Source organism: Lampetra planeri, unplaced genomic scaffold (assembly GCF_965212315.1).
Source record: "Lampetra planeri unplaced genomic scaffold, kcLamPlan1.2.h2 scaffold_1192, whole genome shotgun sequence".
NCBI classification, from domain to species: Eukaryota; Metazoa; Chordata; class Hyperoartia; order Petromyzontiformes; family Petromyzontidae; genus Lampetra; species Lampetra planeri.
Window position 1 is genome coordinate 5,705 of NW_027613907.1, and position 19,545 is coordinate 25,249.

Genomic DNA, 19,545 nt, shown 5'->3' on the forward strand with positions numbered 1-19,545 from the left:
CCAATATGTCCATTTAGACAGTATCGCTGGCCGACTCTGTGGTTTTGAAGTGTGTCAGTGGCCCACTGCCCAGCACTGGAACACACACACACACACACAAATAGGCTCAGTTTCTGTCATCCACATGTCCTGTGTGCCTCCTCTCCATATCATTGTGTTGCGCTGCCGACAGAGCGTCATCGCTACAAGTCATTTACCTCGAATCAAATCCCTTCAGACCACATCGGTGCCATGTCGGAGAAAGTGGCATGTTTGATAGAGATCGAGAGGACGTGAAATATCGGACTCATTAGACTTTGCTCTGTTTATTGTTCATTCAACAAATCTGTGTTCTACTTAGCCCATGTCCTTGAATTTCAAATGAGATTAGATTCCTTTTATATGTTAATGATTACAAAATATATCCTATTTTGAACAGTCTCCAGTTGTAACACGAACCCTTTAGATATCGTATGCTATTTAAAGTAGCGTGGAACTCGCTGATCATTTTATCTCCAGTGTAGAATAAATAAAATGACATATGGAAACAGACTTCACCTCCATGGTGTTGCTCTCAGGAATTTATTTGCATATCTGTTCTCAAACACCTGATGTGTGCAACAGCATCTGAAGAACATCGCTGCGTGCTGCGTGTGAGCGAGCGCTTTTACTTGAACGGGTGCGTCATTGTGAAGAGATGAATGCGTCTGATGAGAACACGTTCGGCAGCGTCACTTCAGGTGGATGAATGAACTAATGGTGGACGTCCTTCCTGACGGCCAGAGATGGGAAACAACAAGAGACATTAAATCCCAGAGTGAAAGAACGAGACACATGCAGCTGACGTCAGCGAGAGTGAAGACGACAATGATGGTGATGATTATCTATTCAGTGTCCAGGCAGACATGATAAGCAGCCAAGCAGATGGCGAGTCTCCAGTTAGAACACACACACACAGTCAACTTAAACTGAACTTCACTGACTAACTCTTGATTCAGTACAAATCAAGATTACTGATAAATCCTTTCAGTATATTTAGCTTTTCAGTTTTTGATGATACTGAGCGATGCATTCAATTCATTTTCAGCAAAATATTCACATATTGCTGCATGATGCTGTGAGAGTGTAGTGTGAGGGAGGCCAGATATATAAAAGAAAGGTGAAGGCAGACAGAAGACACCTAAAGAAAATCTATGGCAGAGGTGGGGGTGGAGGGATGTTCACAGGTGGACCATGGAGGAGGAAGATGGAGGGAGAGGAAAGAGATGCTGGCTAAGGAAATAATGGAAGGGACAACCAGAGTGTGAAGGTTTGAAGGCAGGTGAAGATCCAATGGCAGAGAGACACAAAAGAAGACAGGCTCTCATACTTGAGTCGATCTTCCAGAAAATCTCATGAAACCATGTTTGAGTGAGCCAGCATCACCTTGGAGAAATGAGGAGTGAAGACAAGCACATCAAAGCTGAAAGCTCCTCTTGTCAAATCTCCAAACTGTTGTCATGTATTCCTGCCGATGGCTGTGCACGATGTTAATGTAGGTGGAAGAGTGGAAACTTGATAATATAATTTCCTTTATAACTAATTTTAACGTCTGTATAACATTGAAGGCAGTTATGTTTGTGTTCATAACGTTGTGTCTATATTATTGATCCAAAGGGATCAATAAAGTGGATCGGTAATAAGACATTGGTTGTTTGATATTTAGCTCCTGCAGCGCTTTCCCACATATGAATCACATTTCACATATACAGTCAATGCTTCAAACAGGATGAGTGTTGAGAAATGAGCTGATGAGGAACCTGTTGTTTGGGCGGGTGGAATGATTTGACCCAACCCGCTTCAGTTTTACACCTGACGGTTAGCTTCTACTCTGTCCGCTCTTTCCACCGCCTCATATTTTATGTAATTGTTTTCATCTTCGAGAAGGCTCCACCTTAAAGCCTTGCTGCCCATCCCATCACGTTACAGCTCCTGGTCATATATCACACACTCTCACTTTAATTGTCAGGTTGTTGGCTGTGCTTATACAAGTTTTAATCATGTTCCAACACTGATCTGTTTGCTCTCCACTCCTCTGTCTCCTCCAGGCTGATGCCAAGATGGTGTGTGATGTTGTCAGTCGTATGGAGGACACCGAGCCTTACTCAGCTGAGCTCCTCTCCGCCATGATGCGCCTGTGGTCTGACTCAGGCATTCAGGAGTGCTTCAGCCGTGCCCGAGAGTACCAGCTCAACGATTCAGCGCAATAGTACGTCCGTGTTTGTGTGCGTGTGGTGTGTGTGGACTGTTGTTAGTGTAAAATTAACTTGCTCACAATGTTTGCATGAATGGATCAGTCTTTCCTTTTTCAAAAAATGACACCAATGATTTCTGACATTGGTGTCACAGGTGTGTGATATAATATTTTTGTACAATTATATAGGTGCATCGCAAAAAAAAATAACAGAAAAGTTTATTTTTTCCAGTAATTCACTTCCAACAGTAAAACTTTCATGTATTTTAGATTCATTTCAAACATGAACTGATATAATCAGTCTCAATGTTTTTGTTCTAATGTTGACCCAGTGTCTCATAGTTGAGATGGTATGGTATTTAAATTGTAAAATAAGTGGTTTACTCAAACCTGACACAATATTGTAATATCTAGAGACACATAGCTGTCGGCATTAAAACAAAAGCATTCTTGACAAAAAAGCTACTGGTTCTCCATAATAATCTTTTTTTTTGATGCACCTGTATATGAACACATCAAGCTGTGTGACTAATGCGGGAACATTACTTCTGTTTCCTGAAACATTTCCTCTGTGGCAATAACCCAACGTCAGCTTAAGGCCATGTCCACACGTACGAAAATTTTCCCTGGCTCCGTATCAAGAAAATGTGTATCCACTGTGAAAACGCATCGACAAGCCGATAGGTGGCGCAAACACAAACGGTAAAGAAGAGACAGTAGTTGGTCCACACGTTCTTATATGCGGAGCATATAGAACTGTCAAAAATGTGATTTGATTAACAAAGTGAGTGAACAATTATAACAAGATCTGCTTACTTTGAGTCACCGATACCTGATGTAAACAAAAAACGAAACACGGTGGTGAGATTCAACGCGGAGCTACGAGACACAGACACCAAAATCTAAACACACAACAGGATCAGTATGTTCTGATATATGAACGCTAACGTTGTTGTTATGAGACTTCGGGGGAAGATGTTGAAGGCTGGAGATCGGGGGTGGGGCGATACGAAATGTATGCGGGTTCACCGTGCAGATGCAAAACAGAGGGCTGCTGAGTGCAACATTAAGTCCACTTTTGTCATCCTTTGCTCCTGTGTGATGTATCACGAGCATCATTAGCAGGCTAATACAGCGTTTGGATGGAAACCTGAATGAGAAGCAATGCTAACGCAGACATATATGTGGAACAGAGACTGGAACGATGCAGAGAAGAAAGAAATATTTGTTAAACAAGACAAAGGTGACACGTCAAAAAAGACAAAGACAAATGACTGATGAGAAAAGCTGCATGGGAGCAGAATGAGAGCGACTGTTTGTGGCCTGTGAACTCAGACACCATCTCCTGTGTGTGTGTGTCTGTGTGTGTGTGTGTGTGTGTGTGTGTGTGTGCAAATGTTTGTGTGTCCGCTTTAAAAGTCACATGAAAGATTGATGCTTTACTTCCTATTGTGTTGTGGCCTGTGGTGCAGAACTGGTCGACAACCCAATGAACTGATGGGCTTGATATCACGTGGCCGGATGGTGTATATGTGTGTGCTCAGAGGGTTCACTTGGCAGAAGGTTTGATATATAATTAATGAAGAGAATTACTCTTAAATAAGGACGTTTGAGTTTGTGTGAGCGCGTGGTGCGCGTTTGTGGTTGTGAGTGCCTGCGCGCACTCCAGTCACACATACATGTAGTGTGTTTTTATACCAAAGCTAAGAAAAGAAATGGCCGCCTGAGGCCTCTTCTCCTTCGTGTACTGACCCAGTTACTAGAAAACACATACGCTCCTCTGTGTGTTTTTCATCAGCCCCTTGTCTTTATGGATCCATTTGGCCATTTGGTTCAGACTTTTGTCACCAATGGACACGATCCTTCCCCATCATGAGTGTATTATTATTATAACACGTTTCCAGACATTAAATGTAGGCAGAGCCTTTTTGCCGTTTGTGGCCATGTTGCATCATCTGCTGTAGTTCTGGCAAGTCCAGGCTGTAAGAACATCAGAACTTCACAGAACTGGAGACAGCTAAACCAGCAGGTTTCCTAGCAACAGCCATGAAACAGGAACGTCTGTCTGATTATACAAGAACCATGTGTGACACTCAGATGGGCTGCGAGGTGTGTTTCAATACACGTTTTGATTCATGAGATGTGTTATTTGAATATTTATTGATTATTTTATAAGTCCTCTTTCAGATGTACTTGTACTGCAGGTAGAGCTTTGTCAGAGCTTTGTCAACACCAACCAGAATGCATCAAGCTCCATGCACTTTTTCAAGGTCACTGCCCGGCGTGTGTAACCACGTTGACAGTGACAGTGACGCTCTTTCGTGAAACTTTCGTGATGTATTTTGGTGATGGCATGGCTTGTTTGATTTTGCAGCGGTGGGGAGTTCAATCCAGCCAACATACAAAGACAATGCGGCGCCCAGAGACCCGTGCTGGCAGATGTTAGGGAGCCAAGTTTTAACTGTTGTCATGTACAGTATAGTACATTTTAGAGCTAAAGAAGGCATCTCGTCAGTAAGTTTCCCAATCATCACTGATGATTTATTAATCTGAAGTGCCAACAAGCAAAACGAGGCAGGTTCACTGGGGATCTGTACGTAACAAAGAAACAGGGACGATTGTGATGTTAACTGACAGCACCAACATCACATCCTGAAGTGATCTCATCTGAGGTAACTGTTGAGGTCAGAAGTACTTCTGTGAAAAGTGACATAAGGAGCAGAGACAGTGAACACAAAGCTGCTGTCGACTGTAGACGACTGCGACTCAGAAAGGAGTCAGCGTTCCTTTAAGCTACTGACAGTCTGCAAAGTCCCAACAGCTGCACTTTCTCATGCAGTCGTGAAACTTTACTTTAGCTTTTAACACATACAGAAACCAATCGATTTCAGCTACCTCCTCTTTTTTTCGACTTACAGAGAACTGCTCCCAAAACAGTGGTAATATATCTAATAACATGTTTATTTTTATACTCAAATACCGTTGGGCAGTCACTGGAGATGATGCTGCTGTAGCTTTGAGCGTCACAGCAGCACTGATGACATGAATGACAAAGAATGTGAACCAGCTCATATTTATCGTCTCTTGAAAAACCTCTCTCGCCTGACTGTGGTCCGTCCTCCTTCCTTTTTGTCTCCTTTCTCATCTACGTTGTCTTCAAACCCTGGAAACTCAGCCTCATTCCTTTTAGTGTGATCAATAGTCCTTATCACTGGAGCAGAGTGTGTGTGTGTGTGTGCGCGTACAGTATCTCCTCTCCATCCTTTAGCCTTTTCTCACATTCTCCGTCCATTTCAAAGCAATGAAACCAAATGGATGTGTCTTCTCCTCATCCTCTCTGCTTTTCACTCTTCCTGCTCAACTATCTGTCGCCTGTTTCTGTTGCGTCTTTGGACATCTTGAACATTACCGGCCTGTGTTGGTGTGAGACTGACTGCGTCACCTTTCACCTGAGCTCTGACATTCTGTATGGCTGTGCTTCTACCTGTTTCAGCTCCACATGTTGTCATTATCACTGGAGCAGCTTCCCAACGATCTAATGTCCTTTGCATTTATCGGGTTGTTAGAAGTGTATCCAGCTTTTAGTTTTAATGACATAAAACAGATAAGCTCTGTTTGAGATTCTCTGTATCACACTCACACAGATTGGAAGCGTCACAGACCTGCCGTGCTGGAACTGCTGTGATTGGAGTGTGATTTCAGGGGAGAGGGTTGTTAATAACTCACTGTGTTTCTGTTTTTGTGCAGTTACCTAGACAGTCTAGATCGGATTGGCGCGGCAGACTACCAGCCGACAGAGCAGGACATCCTGAGGACCCGAGTGAAGACCACGGGCATCGTGGAGACACACTTTACCTTCAAAAACCTCCATTTCAGGTATTCACACTCCTGAGTCCCTATGTGGAGGACACACATGCTCCTTTTCTATGGAAAAGCATAGGGATAGAACTGTCAGGGGTCGAGCTTCCAGCGAGCTGAGAAGACACTAAAACATGATGTCTACAGAGTGCTGGCCTCTGATTGGTCGCCGAGAGAGAGAGACGTTCCAAGCACTAGGGTAAATGCAAGAATCTGCCGGCAATTTTACTGGCAATAGCGATATAGTTCTTTATTCCTCGTCTCATGCTCATTGAACATGATTTGCGCAAAGAAATACTGCGTCAATGAAATCCACACCCACACCCAATCCACCCATTAACCCTTGTTAATCACAGGTTCACGTCTCCTCCATGTCCTCCATAGTGTTTGTGTTTGTGTCACACAGCTTTGTGCAGCTGTTGCCGTGACATCAGCGCTGACATCGAGGAGGAACTGTAAAGGAAAGCAACAAGTCTGGAACCAAATCGAGTCGAGTAGAGCTGGATGTGTTATAGTGGAAAAACAGCAATATAGAGAAATGGCAGATTAAAATTGGATTTCAGTCTGTAATTCTCCTTAATCCAAACCTCCATGTGTAGTTGATGAAGGTGTCTGACCTGTCTCTGACTGACATGATTCAGTTCCAGCAACGAGTAGTGGGACATGCAGCATGGAAGGGAACGAGGAGGAGTCGTCAGCTTCTATTTAATTAGAAAGATGTTTCTGGAGTACTAACTGACACTTGGAGAAGGAGACACTGAGCTAATCTAATTTCCTTTCCTCACTGCAGTCAATAGTTACACCACATTCATTGTGTTCACGTCCACAGCCACAGTCCAACATGCTGTTGGTTCTGCTGACTTGTGCTTCTCATTGTTACCGTGGAGTGGGTGGTTGTCTAAATATTGTCAGCTCAGTTACTATTCCAGGCCGCTCTGCTCCGTGTGGGAAGGCGGCACTATTCCTATGTTTGGAGTAACCCTGCAGCTGACCTACTGTCATACCCGTACATGTCCAACTGCACTGACCTCAGTTCAATTCATGCCTCCCTGGTTCTGGATTCATCGCTCTGAGACATAGAAATCCTGCCGAGTGCAAGTTAGTGGAAGGGGGAAAGTGTTTGAAGTCACTCGCTGCGTTTACACAATGTTTAATTTAGGTTTATGTATCTAAGGTACAGAGGCGAAGTGAAGGATTTCTTCCACCTCTTTCAGTAACAACAGCCCCTTCCTCCCATTCCACCTCTGCTGTATAAAAACACCGTCACGTGTCGCTGTGACTTCAGTACTCACGTCAAGGAGGAACTGAATTGTAATGCAAAGTCTGGAACCAAACCGAGCCGAGACGAGTGGAGCTGGAACTGTGTCACTGGAGCTCGTCATCCTCACAGGGCGTTCAAGATCTCTTGGGTGGTTCTGCAACACTGGATTCATGTTTCAAATAGGGCTCAGTGACATCTCAATATTTTAATATGTCAACAACCCTAGCTTGTGGGGTGAAAAGGGAATTGACATAAAACAGATAAAACAGAAGGAAATGGGCTGGCGGATGCTGCTCAAATAAAAAAAAAAGTAGAACCAAAAGTTGACTCCCAAAATAGAGTAAATGATAGTAATAATAGTAATAGTAAATAATAATAAATATTAACTGGCGAGAAAATCTATCTATCTATCTATCTATCTATCTATCTATCTATCTATCTATCTATCTATCTATCTATCTATCTATCTATCTATCTATCTATCTATCTATCTATCTATCTATCTATCTATCTATCTATCTATCTATCTATCTATCAAGCTCAGATAGCTCAATTAGCTCTATGTAGTGACATGTACTGTTTTACATCCATCAGGCTTTTTGATGTCGGAGGTCAGAGGTCGGAGAGGAAGAAGTGGATCCACTGTTTTGAGGACGTCACAGCCATCATTTTCTGCGTGGCGCTCAGCGGATACGACCAGGTGCTGCATGAGGATGAGACCACGGTAAGGACAGATGTCTCTCTCTCTCTGACCTCATACAGACGTCCTGACTGTGGGACAGTGTACAGTTAATGCATGCGGACACAGCAGCTAGTGTAAAGATAGAATGTGCTCAGTGTTAATCAGACGTAAGTGGCGTTAAACACAGTCTGAGACATCAGGGGAAGCGTCTCTCCTGCTCTTTGATATGCTGCTAAATGACCAATAAATGAAGGAGTGAGTGTTCACATGTTCATATGTTAGTTTGCCATGCACAGACTGTTTGAGGAATGAAAATATTTTCCTGTTTTGCATCTGTTTCATGAATTCCTCTGGTTTGTGCTGGTCCAGTTTCTATCAGAACACACTGTGTGTGTGTGTGTGTGTGTGTGTGTGTGTGTGTGTGTGTGTGTGTGTGTGTGTGTGTGTGTGTGTGTGTGTGTGTGTGTGTGTGTGTGTGTGTGTGTGTGTGTGTGTGTGTGTGTGTGTGTGACATTCCTCTGAACAAACAGAGAGAACATGACCAGAATGCAGATGAACGTCACACTTTCTTGTGTTGTTTTACGGATCTGATGTTCACAGTGCTGGAGGTTTTCTGAGCAAACACACCAGAGGTTTTTTTTTTGTGCAAATCATCCCTCTCGTCATTCCTGCTGCAAGCAACTCAGGCCAAAGCAAATAAATGTTTGAAATAATGAGGAAGGGTAGGCTTTTCTATAGCTGCACATCTGAGTGACTGACGGTTCTTCCAAACTCAGAAATCCATAAATGATTTGTTTGTGCAGCACTTAAAATTGATATTTTATATTTTTAATGTCAGTCTGTTCACTCAACGTGAACTAATATCTGTTGTCCTCAATGGTTTATTTTATTCTGTTGTTAAAATAGTCCAATAGGCAAGTGATTTCTCATCAATACCCAAATTCATCATCAACATCAGTCTGAAGAGAAACAATTTTCATGCCCACAATACATTATCATATGTAAAAGCCTGGTAGTGCTTACAACTTGTATTTACCTTAAATCTGTCACTAAGTATTTTAAACACTTTAGAGGAATGAAACTAATCAGAGTCTTTTTAATACATATTTAGTCAGAACAATTATCATACAGAAGCAGTTTTTTCTCAACAAAATGTGAAAGTGGTTGTAAAGATCATAGATCATGTGACCTGAAAGGAAAAAGCTGATTGGCCGCACTGAGCTCGTTTAGTATTTATCCGTCTGAGAACTGTGATCAGTGCTGCTTTGGTTCTGCAGATGTCATCAAGTTTCTGTGAGCTGGAATCAGCAGCAGAAAACTCACACACAAGCACACACACACACACACACACACACAGATCTGACTGATGTCTCATCTTTTCACACTGTTCACTGCTCACAGATTGTTTCTACACGTCAAATAGCAAAAATGACTAATTTCAGTAAAAAGACAAAAACATTCAAAACAATCCATAACGGATGTTTTCAGAAAGAAGATCCTGTAATTATTTTTTTTTTTAGCCTGGGTCGCTGCGAGCTGTGTGCTGATCAGGATCTGTAATTATCAAGAACATTGTAGGACTTCTGTCGGTTTTGTGAATTTATTTACATATTTAACAATCCAACAAACCCAGAAGCCGTTGGAATGGCAAAGTCACTCATAAATCCCACAGTAAGTTCATTTATTCCTTATAAATGTAATTCTATGTATGCGTTTTGATACTGCTTTAGTGAATCTTACTTTCAACTGTATAATATATTGTCGTCCCATAACTGATCGTAATGGCTACAAGTAGCTCGTCTCCATAAAAATACACCGTATATTGGACATTAAGGCCTTGTTTGTTGTTATGAGTCAGTGATTTTTCTCCAGCCATTAAGTCTGATGATCTGATCAGATCTGATGTGTAAGACTTTGGAACTTTCCTGTTATACACACACTGCTGTTAATTCAGTGCATTCACTGTCACACACTCACATACAACTTGTGCTTTGTAACTTCTTTCTGTTTGAGAATCGCTTGCTTTATGTTTTTCCAAACACGTCCATTTTTCTATCTACGACACACACTGTTGGGTGAGGGAGATGTCTTTTCAGCACAAGGGGCAGGAATGTGTGTAAGTGTCTGTTTGTGCATGGGTCGGGGGGCCGTCAGGGAGGGAGGAGGCGTGTACCTTGCAATTTCTGTTCCCGCTCTAAGCTCCGCCCTGCAGCATCTCTGGCTCCTTCCACTTCTGCTGTCGCTCTCGCCATCGACTGTCCTCTCTAAGCAGTCAGATCTTCTGCAGACGCTCCACCCACATACAGGTACGAAACCCTCCCACCAGGGTCAAAGAGTTGAAAGCAGCATCTCTTTCCGTTCTGTTGTAAACGTGGTTGTGTGCTAGCGGTGAAATGTGTCATTGCATGTCGTCTGTGTGTCGCTACATTATTTATCTGCTGTGAAATGTTTCCACCGTCTCTCGTCTATCCAACACTGTGCGACATGAATGTCCTCATATGCTGGAGTTGTACTTTGCTTCTCCTCCGCTGTTCTTAACGACGACAAAGAAACTTGAGAAACTGCTTTCAACTGGTCTTTGAAGGGAACCTGTTAACTCCACCAGGCACATTCATTAGAATATGAATAACTGATATAACCATTGTGCAGACATGATACCTGCTAAGGAAATGTGCCAACTACAAAGAGCGAACATGTTTGACTGTCAGCTTGTTCGCTGACAGAACTGTGTCAAATCAGTGGAAACGTATTTGGTCAATAATTTAACTATATGTACGATCGATAATTTAAGATCATTTTATGTGCACTTGATGAAACCCTGTGGGGGTGATGAACAGTATTCCTTCATTAAATGAAATCCACTGGAGCCCGAAAATGAATCTTCCTCATTGCTGGTTAAACACCTAGACAGTTTATTACACACGTCCGCTGCTGTGTGCAGTTGTCAGGCATGTTACATAACCCCCCCCTCAAAGCAGGCAGTTGTGTTCTTGAGCATACGCTCCGAGAACCTCAAATCAAATCAGTGCAGGGGCAAAATATCCCTCCGCAGTGCTTCCAGCGATCAGAAACTCCACAGTCCTTCTCTCAGTCATCACTTATTTATGGTGGCGCACTGAAGTGTGCGGAGGTTCACAACTCTAAAGCTGAAAGTGCTTGTCTTTGTTCAATGCAGCTCACTGATTATTTCTGCAAATTTCTGCTAATTTGTGAAGCACAAAGTCCATAGATAACTAGTTTTGTTCGGAGGTCTATCATTCCAACGGTGTGTTTGGTTCGTACGTGTGCACAAAGTGTTTCCTGAATATCACTTGCAGAAATGTCTGGATGATTCTTCTGAACATGAACTTGAGTGTGTTTGTGTCACATTTAACCAGTGATCATGTCTCGTCTACAGAACCGCATGCACGATTCTCTGAAGCTCTTTGACTCCATCTGTAACAACAAATGGTTTAAGGACACCTCCATCATCCTGTTCCTAAACAAGAAGGATCTGTTTGAATGCAAAATCACAAAGTCACCTCTTTCCATCTGCTTCCCGGATTACTCCGGTACGTCCATTTATATGATTGAATGCTCGTTGTTGTTGTTTTTTTTCTTAAATAATGGCCCATATTACACAAAAGGAAAAGACCAAGTACACTATACAATGAAAAACAACTAGAAAACAAACAACAGAAAACATAAAAGAAAAAATAGCAATAATCAGGCTGATGATAAAACAAATCGCAGGCTGAGTTGTAATAATTAGTTGTTCCTTTCAAACTGCTGTACTCACAGTTTGACGAGACAAATAGCAAACAGCAGAACACGAGAAAGCCAGAAACAGAGAATTAGACCAAAGAAACGAGACTGTGGGAAAACCAAATTGAGAGCGACCAAAACAAGAAGACTGTGAGAAAGACAGAATTAGGATTCAGATCCTGTTTCCTCTCCTCTCTCCATCCTTTGACGTGGCGCAACGCTGCCTCCTCCAATTAGAACAGACAAACCACAGTGCTGCTTTTGCCATCAGACAGATGTTTCTGGCCCCAAATTTACTCCAGCCACTGACATCTGTGTCAATGCCGTCAGTAATGGGCATTGAGCAACATCAGAAACAGTTCATCTGTCACTTACCCAATATGCATTTTGAATGAGAGTTTCATTCAAAATGTTCATTATTTTATATGTAGGTTTAGGTCAACACAAAACATCCACACATTCCATACACACATCTCTCTGTTTCCTCTGAAAGTCTGGTCCTTGTATGGTAGATGTTGGCCAGTGGTTGTTTCACTGCAGCATACAATGTGCTGAGCTGGAAGGTCAAAGGTGATATTATCTGGAAAAAACATCAAAAAATAATGCTGACGCTGACAGTGTACGCCTGCTCACGGGTATAAACCAACATCAGTAACACATCCCACTTTAGCGTAAGCTTCTCCCTCGAGCAGTCATCAGTCTCTGTCTCTCTCCGCAGGTCCTGACACTTACGTGGAGGGAGTGGCCTATGTGAAGTCTCAGTACGAGACCAAGAACAGGTCACCGGACAAAGAGGTGTACTCCCACGTGACCTGTGCGACAGACACCAACAACATCCAGTTTGTCTTTGACGCCGTCACTGACGTCATCATCGCCAATAACCTGCGGGGGTGTGGCCTGTACTGACATCGCTTTCGTTGACCACCGTAGACCTGCAGTGACTTGATATAGCCTTTACCTGTGATGTCATCGTGTGCTAGCCAGTCAAACATGATCTCATGATGACATGATACTCAATGAATTATCGGGTTGGCTCAAACAGCTTTGAATCATTTCGTTGTGTCCGTCATCCTGAGTGGCTGGCTGCGTAACATCTGAAGTTCCAACGTGTAGTTCCTTCCTTGAAGAGCCAATGGAAATAACTACACCACTATGTAGTACTGATCTGTTTGTAGTATTTTATATTTAAGTATTATTATATAACATTACATATTTCATATTTATTCTATATTATTATTATTTTATTTTATTATTTTAGTATTTATTTATATTTAATTCTCAAGTATTAATACCTTGGTCACTCACAGGGGTGATCGTAGTGTCACTGAGGATGTTTGTTAGCCATGAGAAAATAACATTTAAATTCCCTCTGAGTATCTACTGCCATGTTTCCCCCAGTAATATGCCATATTTTATACACAAGTCACTTGAAATATTTTACTCGTTTAGAATAAATTTATATGATTGCATAATAATAATAACTAAAGATGCTTTTATTGCCCCAAATCTCTTGACAAAAAATGCAATAATAATATTAATATTCTTAGTTCATGTGCTTTGTAGCTACAATACTATTTAATAAGAATAAATCGTTATGATTTAAAGTTGATCTTTGACAAATTTAGAGACTCGCTGATGTACTGATAATGTATTACACTTTGGTAACAGACAGTATAATCACCTCATGCTAACATGAAGTGGCTAATTTACAACCAAAGTGATGTTCATTTCAGGTCGTGTTTCCGTCGCCTTCTGTAAGCTGCCGAGCCCTTGCGTTTGTCAGCCTGCTGCCACAAACTGACGGCTTGAGTCAACCACAAGTTGCAGCTGAACAGCCAAACACAGAGTCAGAACCTTCTGGGAGGCTCTATAAAACCAAAGGAAGCTGCTTCCCTCTGCTGCTTCAGGCGTTTGTCATTACATCGAGCCTGATCGTGCTGTTGTTTTTAGCCGTCGATGTTTCTCACTGAGTTCTGATGTCATTGAAATTGTACATTTATAGCTGCTCTTTGTGCTGGATCATCATCCGTCATCCCTGTAGAAATCACCTCTGCTCTTACTTCCCTCATTGATTTTCCAGCCTCTCATGTTGCAGCACGCACAATACGCTGTAAATCACTTAAAAGAAAGAGCCGCGAAGGGTGGTGTGCTGACTCAACCACACCGTTCTCACATAATGCTTCAGTGGACGCATTGATTTCTCAGCGCCCAGGGGCTACCGTTGTTGTGTGGCGCTGCGTAGTGTCGTATCCATATTGTTCTCTCTGCCTGAATAAACCGTTGGTGAGCTCTGAAAGACTGTGCGATGATGAGGTAAGACGGTCCGGGGGACCGGAGCGGGACCTTATGGCTGCTGCTCTCCACTGAGTGATTTCCTTCTCTGGGGTTTCGTAGATATTCCAGTGATGCTGCCGCAGATTTCCTCAGATGTGCTGGGGAAGGAGCTCAGAAGTGATGTGCACAATTTGTGGGTTTAAATTTCAGCCTCGACGTTACTGGCAAATAGACAGATATAACATACTGTATTTATTAGCTTCAGCTTCATGAGGACTGCGTCTGTGTGGGGCCAAAGCTCTCGTGCTATGACCTTCTTTCTCCGTTTTATTTATTTATGATGAGCAGCCTCAAACAGGAAGGGTGTGTCTCCATCCTTTGCTCAAAGCTGCAAATGTCTTTTTCCCCCAAACCCAGGTAGATGACACACACACTAATTAGAGACGGAGAGCTGCCCCAGGCTGTTGATCAGCCTGCTGTGTGTGTGTGTGTGTGTGTGTGTGTGTGTGTGTGTGTGTGTGCGTGTGTGTGTGCGTGTGTGTTTGTGTATGAGCGTATGTGTTAACAGTTGCCTGCATGAACGTTTGTGTGTGTGTGTGTCTTTGAGAGACAACATGAGCCCATGGGTGCAGTGGTGGAGGCAGTGTCTGTGGGTTAATTACCCAGAAGGCACCTGCCTACCCTTTACACACACACACACACACACAGGCCCTTGACACCTAGTCTCCAGTCAGTCTCTCTCTCTCTCTCTCTCTCTCTCTCCTCTCACACACACACACACACACATATACAAACATGCCCTTGAGACCACAAAATGTCACAACACCATACTTGTTCGTGCCAGATAAAGCCACCAGATCCAAGGAGCCTCATGTGTTTCTCTTTTGCCTGCAGTCAAAGTTTCAGTTCATTTCTGTTTGTTGCCATCCACACGGTCATCCCAACACGAGTGCCCGTAAAACAGACATGATCTTCTCATCCCACCTTGTTCTTCAGAACAGTCAAGCTGTTCCTCCGTCTGTGTCCTCAGACAGCGTCAAAGTGAACTGCAGAGTTTCCTTCATTATTTGTTGAGGCCCTTGGTGTCGATGTCTTTGAATGCCCGAGAGACAAGGGGAATGGAAGACTTTCTCTGATGAAAGGAGTTATGGATTCACCCTCAGGTGGCAACAGTTCAGTATCTTCTTGCTGCTTCCTCCCGCAGACCAGAACCAACTAAATAATTCTGAGTCAAATTAGATGCGTTTTCAAGTACATGACTATATTTTAATATCAGACTGTGGTACACTCGTCTGCTGCTAAATCAGATTATGTGAAGAACCAGTTAATTTACCACCAGTCACAAACACTTACATGATTAATTCTGTTTTCATTCACAGGCACATTTGCAGAAGTAGCTTTGAATTTGAATTTATTTATTTTGAACAATAAATAAAATGTAAAAACAGAATACAAGCAAAAAATAACACTGTCCTACAAAGAGCAGGTTGAAATAAAAGTTATTTGCCCCTTTCTTACTTATTAATAATTAAAATAGTAAATCAAATATACCAAATACATACAAAGAACTAACCCCAAATTATTTGCAACCCCAATATTCACCCGTTGTCTTCAATAAATGATAATTTGACAAACAAAGACAATCTATAGGAAAGGATTCAATTAGATTTCAGTGTTAGAAGCTGATGTTCACATTCTAACACTGAAAACTCTTATGCTGTTAAGAATCCACTGGTGAATGTGAATTGATTATTTTCATCAAAGATAATTCATTTCATTTAGACTTCGCGGTGATGGAGAGAGAACAGAAAGGTGCACTTCTTCATGTGTGTGTGTGTGTCTGCTGTCGTGTTTCTAAGGCTTTCATTGGCTGATGGGATTGATGGATTGATGCCTCTGTGGAGAAGAGCTACTGTCAGAGATTCCACTGTGTGCGTGTGCGTTCAGTTGTCAGAAGGTTTGAGGACACCTAACGAGACAAACTACAACCCGATTAAGAGTTGTCGGTGGGTGTGTGTGCTCCTGATGATGATACGATCCCTTCACATCCGCAGGGAGCAGCAGGCGTGGCCGAGAGAAGAGGCGCTAGCGTGGCTTTGGTTGCTGGAATGAATAATTGATTCCTTATTGGCTGATTTGGGTGATGATGGTGTTTTTGAGGTTCAGGGGCTGAGGGAGAAACCGTGCATTAAGGTTAAAGGTCCGGGTGGAATGTTAAGTTCAATTAACGCATCAGCAGAAAGTATTGATGAAAGCTTACGAGGACCTGAACAACCGGATGGGACACGTCAGTTAGACATTCATCGCATTAGCAGTCTGCAACTCTCAATGCGTCTGTGACTTATGTTGGAATTAAACGTCAACAGGGTGATTCAAGGAATCAGCAAGTAGTCGGACACATGGCTGTCATGAACTGTAGCGTGAAGGGAACTCATGATGCACTTCTCAACGTCCTCACACGCAACTTAATCAGTCACCCCCTCCGGTCACCTGCAGCCCGTCGTGTACGTGTGTGTACTTTATGTTACGGAGCACTGTTGTACATGTGCAGTATCTGCTGTATCTCCTTCACTGCTGATTTGATTGAAAGTTGTATTTATTTATACATGAAGAAATGATAATAAAGCAACACATAAGTAGCAGTTGTGTGTGGTTATTTCCACCGAAATGTGTCATTTTATGCCTTTTAAATACCTCACTTGTGTTTTTTCTGTGCAACAATGAACAAGCAACAGTTAATCAGGACCATTTTTTGAATGCACCAACAAAACAATAAGAAAAACCGTCTAATAAAAAGAGCATCAAGATTTTGTAAAAACATCCAGCATGTCCTCACTGCCTCCTCCCTTCCTTCCCTCTCTTCCCTCAGAATCGCATGCACGAGTCTCTGATGCTGTTTGACTCGATCTGTAACAACAAATTCTTCATCGACACCTCCATCATCCTCTTCCTCAACAAGAAGGATCTGTTCGCAGAGAAGATCAAGAAGTCTGCGCTGAGTATCTGCTTCCCAGAGTACACAGGTAACAAGACCAGCAACAGGTGTGTGTGTGTGTGTGTGTGTGTGTGTGTGTGTGTGTGTGTGTGTGTGTGTGTGGTGGCTGCGCCGGAGAGAAATGTCAGCGCGACGGGGCACAGATGTGCCACAGCTGTGAAAGTGATGAGTGATAAGTTGATCTTCAGATTGACGCTGGAGTCCATTTAAGAAAACTGTGTGTGTGTGTGTGTGTGTGTGTGTGTGTGTGTGTGTGTGTGTGTGTGTGTGTGTGTGTGTGTGTGTGTGTGTGTGTGTGTGTGTGTGTGTGTGTGTGTGTGTGTGCGTGTGTGAGACTCCTCAGGCCGTCTGACATGTTGTGAGCGTAAGTAGGGTGGGTGAAGAGTCAGCAGAGCACTGAGCATGACCACGTGTGCTCTCTGTCCCCCCCAGGACCCAACACCTACGAGGATGCAGCAGCCTACATCCAAGCACAGTTTGAGAGCAAGAATCGCTCCCCCAATAAGGAAATCTACTGTCACATGACCTGTGCCACAGATACAGGAAACATCCAGGTGGTGTTTGACGCCGTGACCGACATCATCATCGCCAACAACCTGCGAGGGTGTGGCTTGTACTAACGCCCCTCGCACCTCTTTCTCCTCTCTCCCTCCTCCTCGCCCCTCCCTCCTCTGACACTGCTGTGGAAATGCTGACGATGATTATTTAAAAAAATAAAGAAAGAAAAATGCAACTAGGTACATATTAATATTGAGGATAATTACAAAAAAAAAAAAAAATAGTCATACGTATATAAATATATATTATATATATATATATATAATGTTTTTTAGTTCTTGTCCTCTTCTCACTCCATCTTCTCCCCCGCGATGCCACTGGTTCAATGCCAGAACAAACTAATTTGTTTTTTAGTTGGAAACACAAAACACCGCAGCCAACAGCTCCTTGAACAAAGTCGATTCCGCCTCATTCCCTTTTTCTTCTCACATCTGTCTCCTCCAGTCGTGTCTTTTGTTGTTAACATTTTTTATTATTACCTTGAATATGGCTTGTTATATTATTTGTCGATTGTGTGTATATTTATTACATGATTACACAGTTTTATTCACATTTTGCCTCACCCGACACCTCGACTTGTGTATTATAATGTTTGTTTGTTTTCCCTTCGTTGCGGCTCTAGTAGTGTTAGGAATGACAACTTTGCAGTAACGTCTCTGCAGCACTAAGAAACACGAGGCAGGTCGGCCAACGACTTAAACTCTGAAGACCTGTGTAACCCAACTTTGATGTTCCTCCTTTGTTTACAGTAGCGACGACTTTTCAAAGAGGTTTGGTCATTTACTTTTCTGTGTCCAAGTTTCATTTCGTGTTCCAACCGCCATGGACAGGAAGTGCGGTTTTGTGCTCCTGGGAGCCGTTAGCCAGCCTGACAGCCCATACGAACTTAGCCTAAACATCCTGTCAATGCAGTGTAACAGAGGTACTGTACTGTAGATAGCTGCGCTTTTAGAAGCGAGTACACGTTATAACATAACCTTCCTCACCATAACCTCTACTAACGCAAAAGCTTTGATAATGATAATTGATTAATTTATTCAAGATTTGATTGATAGAACACTTGTCTTGCATCTCTCTCTCTCTCTTCATTTATCTCCTTGCCTTTAATCCTCTCACCTCCATCCATGCATAGTACCACAGCGCATGTTTAAATTGTATTATTTAATTTTAGGGGGAGAGGTTGTCTCCTTCATAGCCAACCCCTCGCTCCTCCCTCCCATTCCTCGTTTTCTGTAGAAACCCTGACACAAATAGCATGAAATACTCAAGCCTTTGTATAACTAGACCAGTTGATTCATAAAACTTGAAGGAAACTTCGCAGATACTGTTCAGATAATTTAAAAAAAGAAAAAAAATTATAAAAATTGCAAACATAATAATAATTTTAAAAAAAACAGAAAAAAAGCCAGCAGACAGAGAGAAGGAGGGAAGCAGCTGGAGTGATGAAGTCAACTGAAGAGTGAGGAAGGTCAAAGGTCACGTGGGAGGTGACACTCGCTGGCATTCATGTAGAATTCAAGCTGTTCAAAAAGAAATAGGGTGAAAAAAACAAGAGTCGGCGCCATTGTGGCAACAATGAACGTGTGGCGATCCCTCACAGCGACCATGATCCTGTAACTGCAAAGGTGACGTTCTTTGTAGCTACAGAACTTTTCTTTTCTCTATCTCCCTTTTTTAAAAACAAACGTTTTGCAAAGGGTTCCACGTGTCAGCTGGTTGGGAACCCGACGATCTCAGACCGAGCCCATGTTGTTATGCTGATCTGTGCCCCCCCCCCCCCATCCTTTTACCATTTTGCCTGTTTCCATGCATTAGAACCATGTCCTCACTTTAGCCTGACGCCAAACGATTAAATAAAATATTAGAACAATATCTATTTTTTATGATTTCAGAAAAACAAACCTGTTTTTTTTGGGGGGGGGACACATTTTCTTGCTGCGTCTGCCCGCTCGTTAGGGACG

At 42.6% G+C, this 19,545-nt stretch overlaps 1 protein-coding gene across 1 annotated transcript; it reads left to right on the plus strand.

Annotated features, from left to right (window-relative positions):
• Positions 1–2,147: 2,147 nt before the first annotated feature.
• LOC144738859 (guanine nucleotide-binding protein G(o) subunit alpha-like) lies at positions 2,148–12,663 on the plus strand. Its single transcript, XM_078621853.1, has 5 exons — positions 2,148–2,227; positions 5,960–6,088; positions 7,926–8,055; positions 11,411–11,564; positions 12,476–12,663. The coding sequence occupies exons 1-5, from the start codon at positions 2,148–2,150 to the stop codon at positions 12,661–12,663; spliced, it is 681 nt and encodes a 226-aa protein (XP_078477979.1).
• The last annotated feature ends 6,882 nt before the right edge of the window (positions 12,664–19,545 follow it).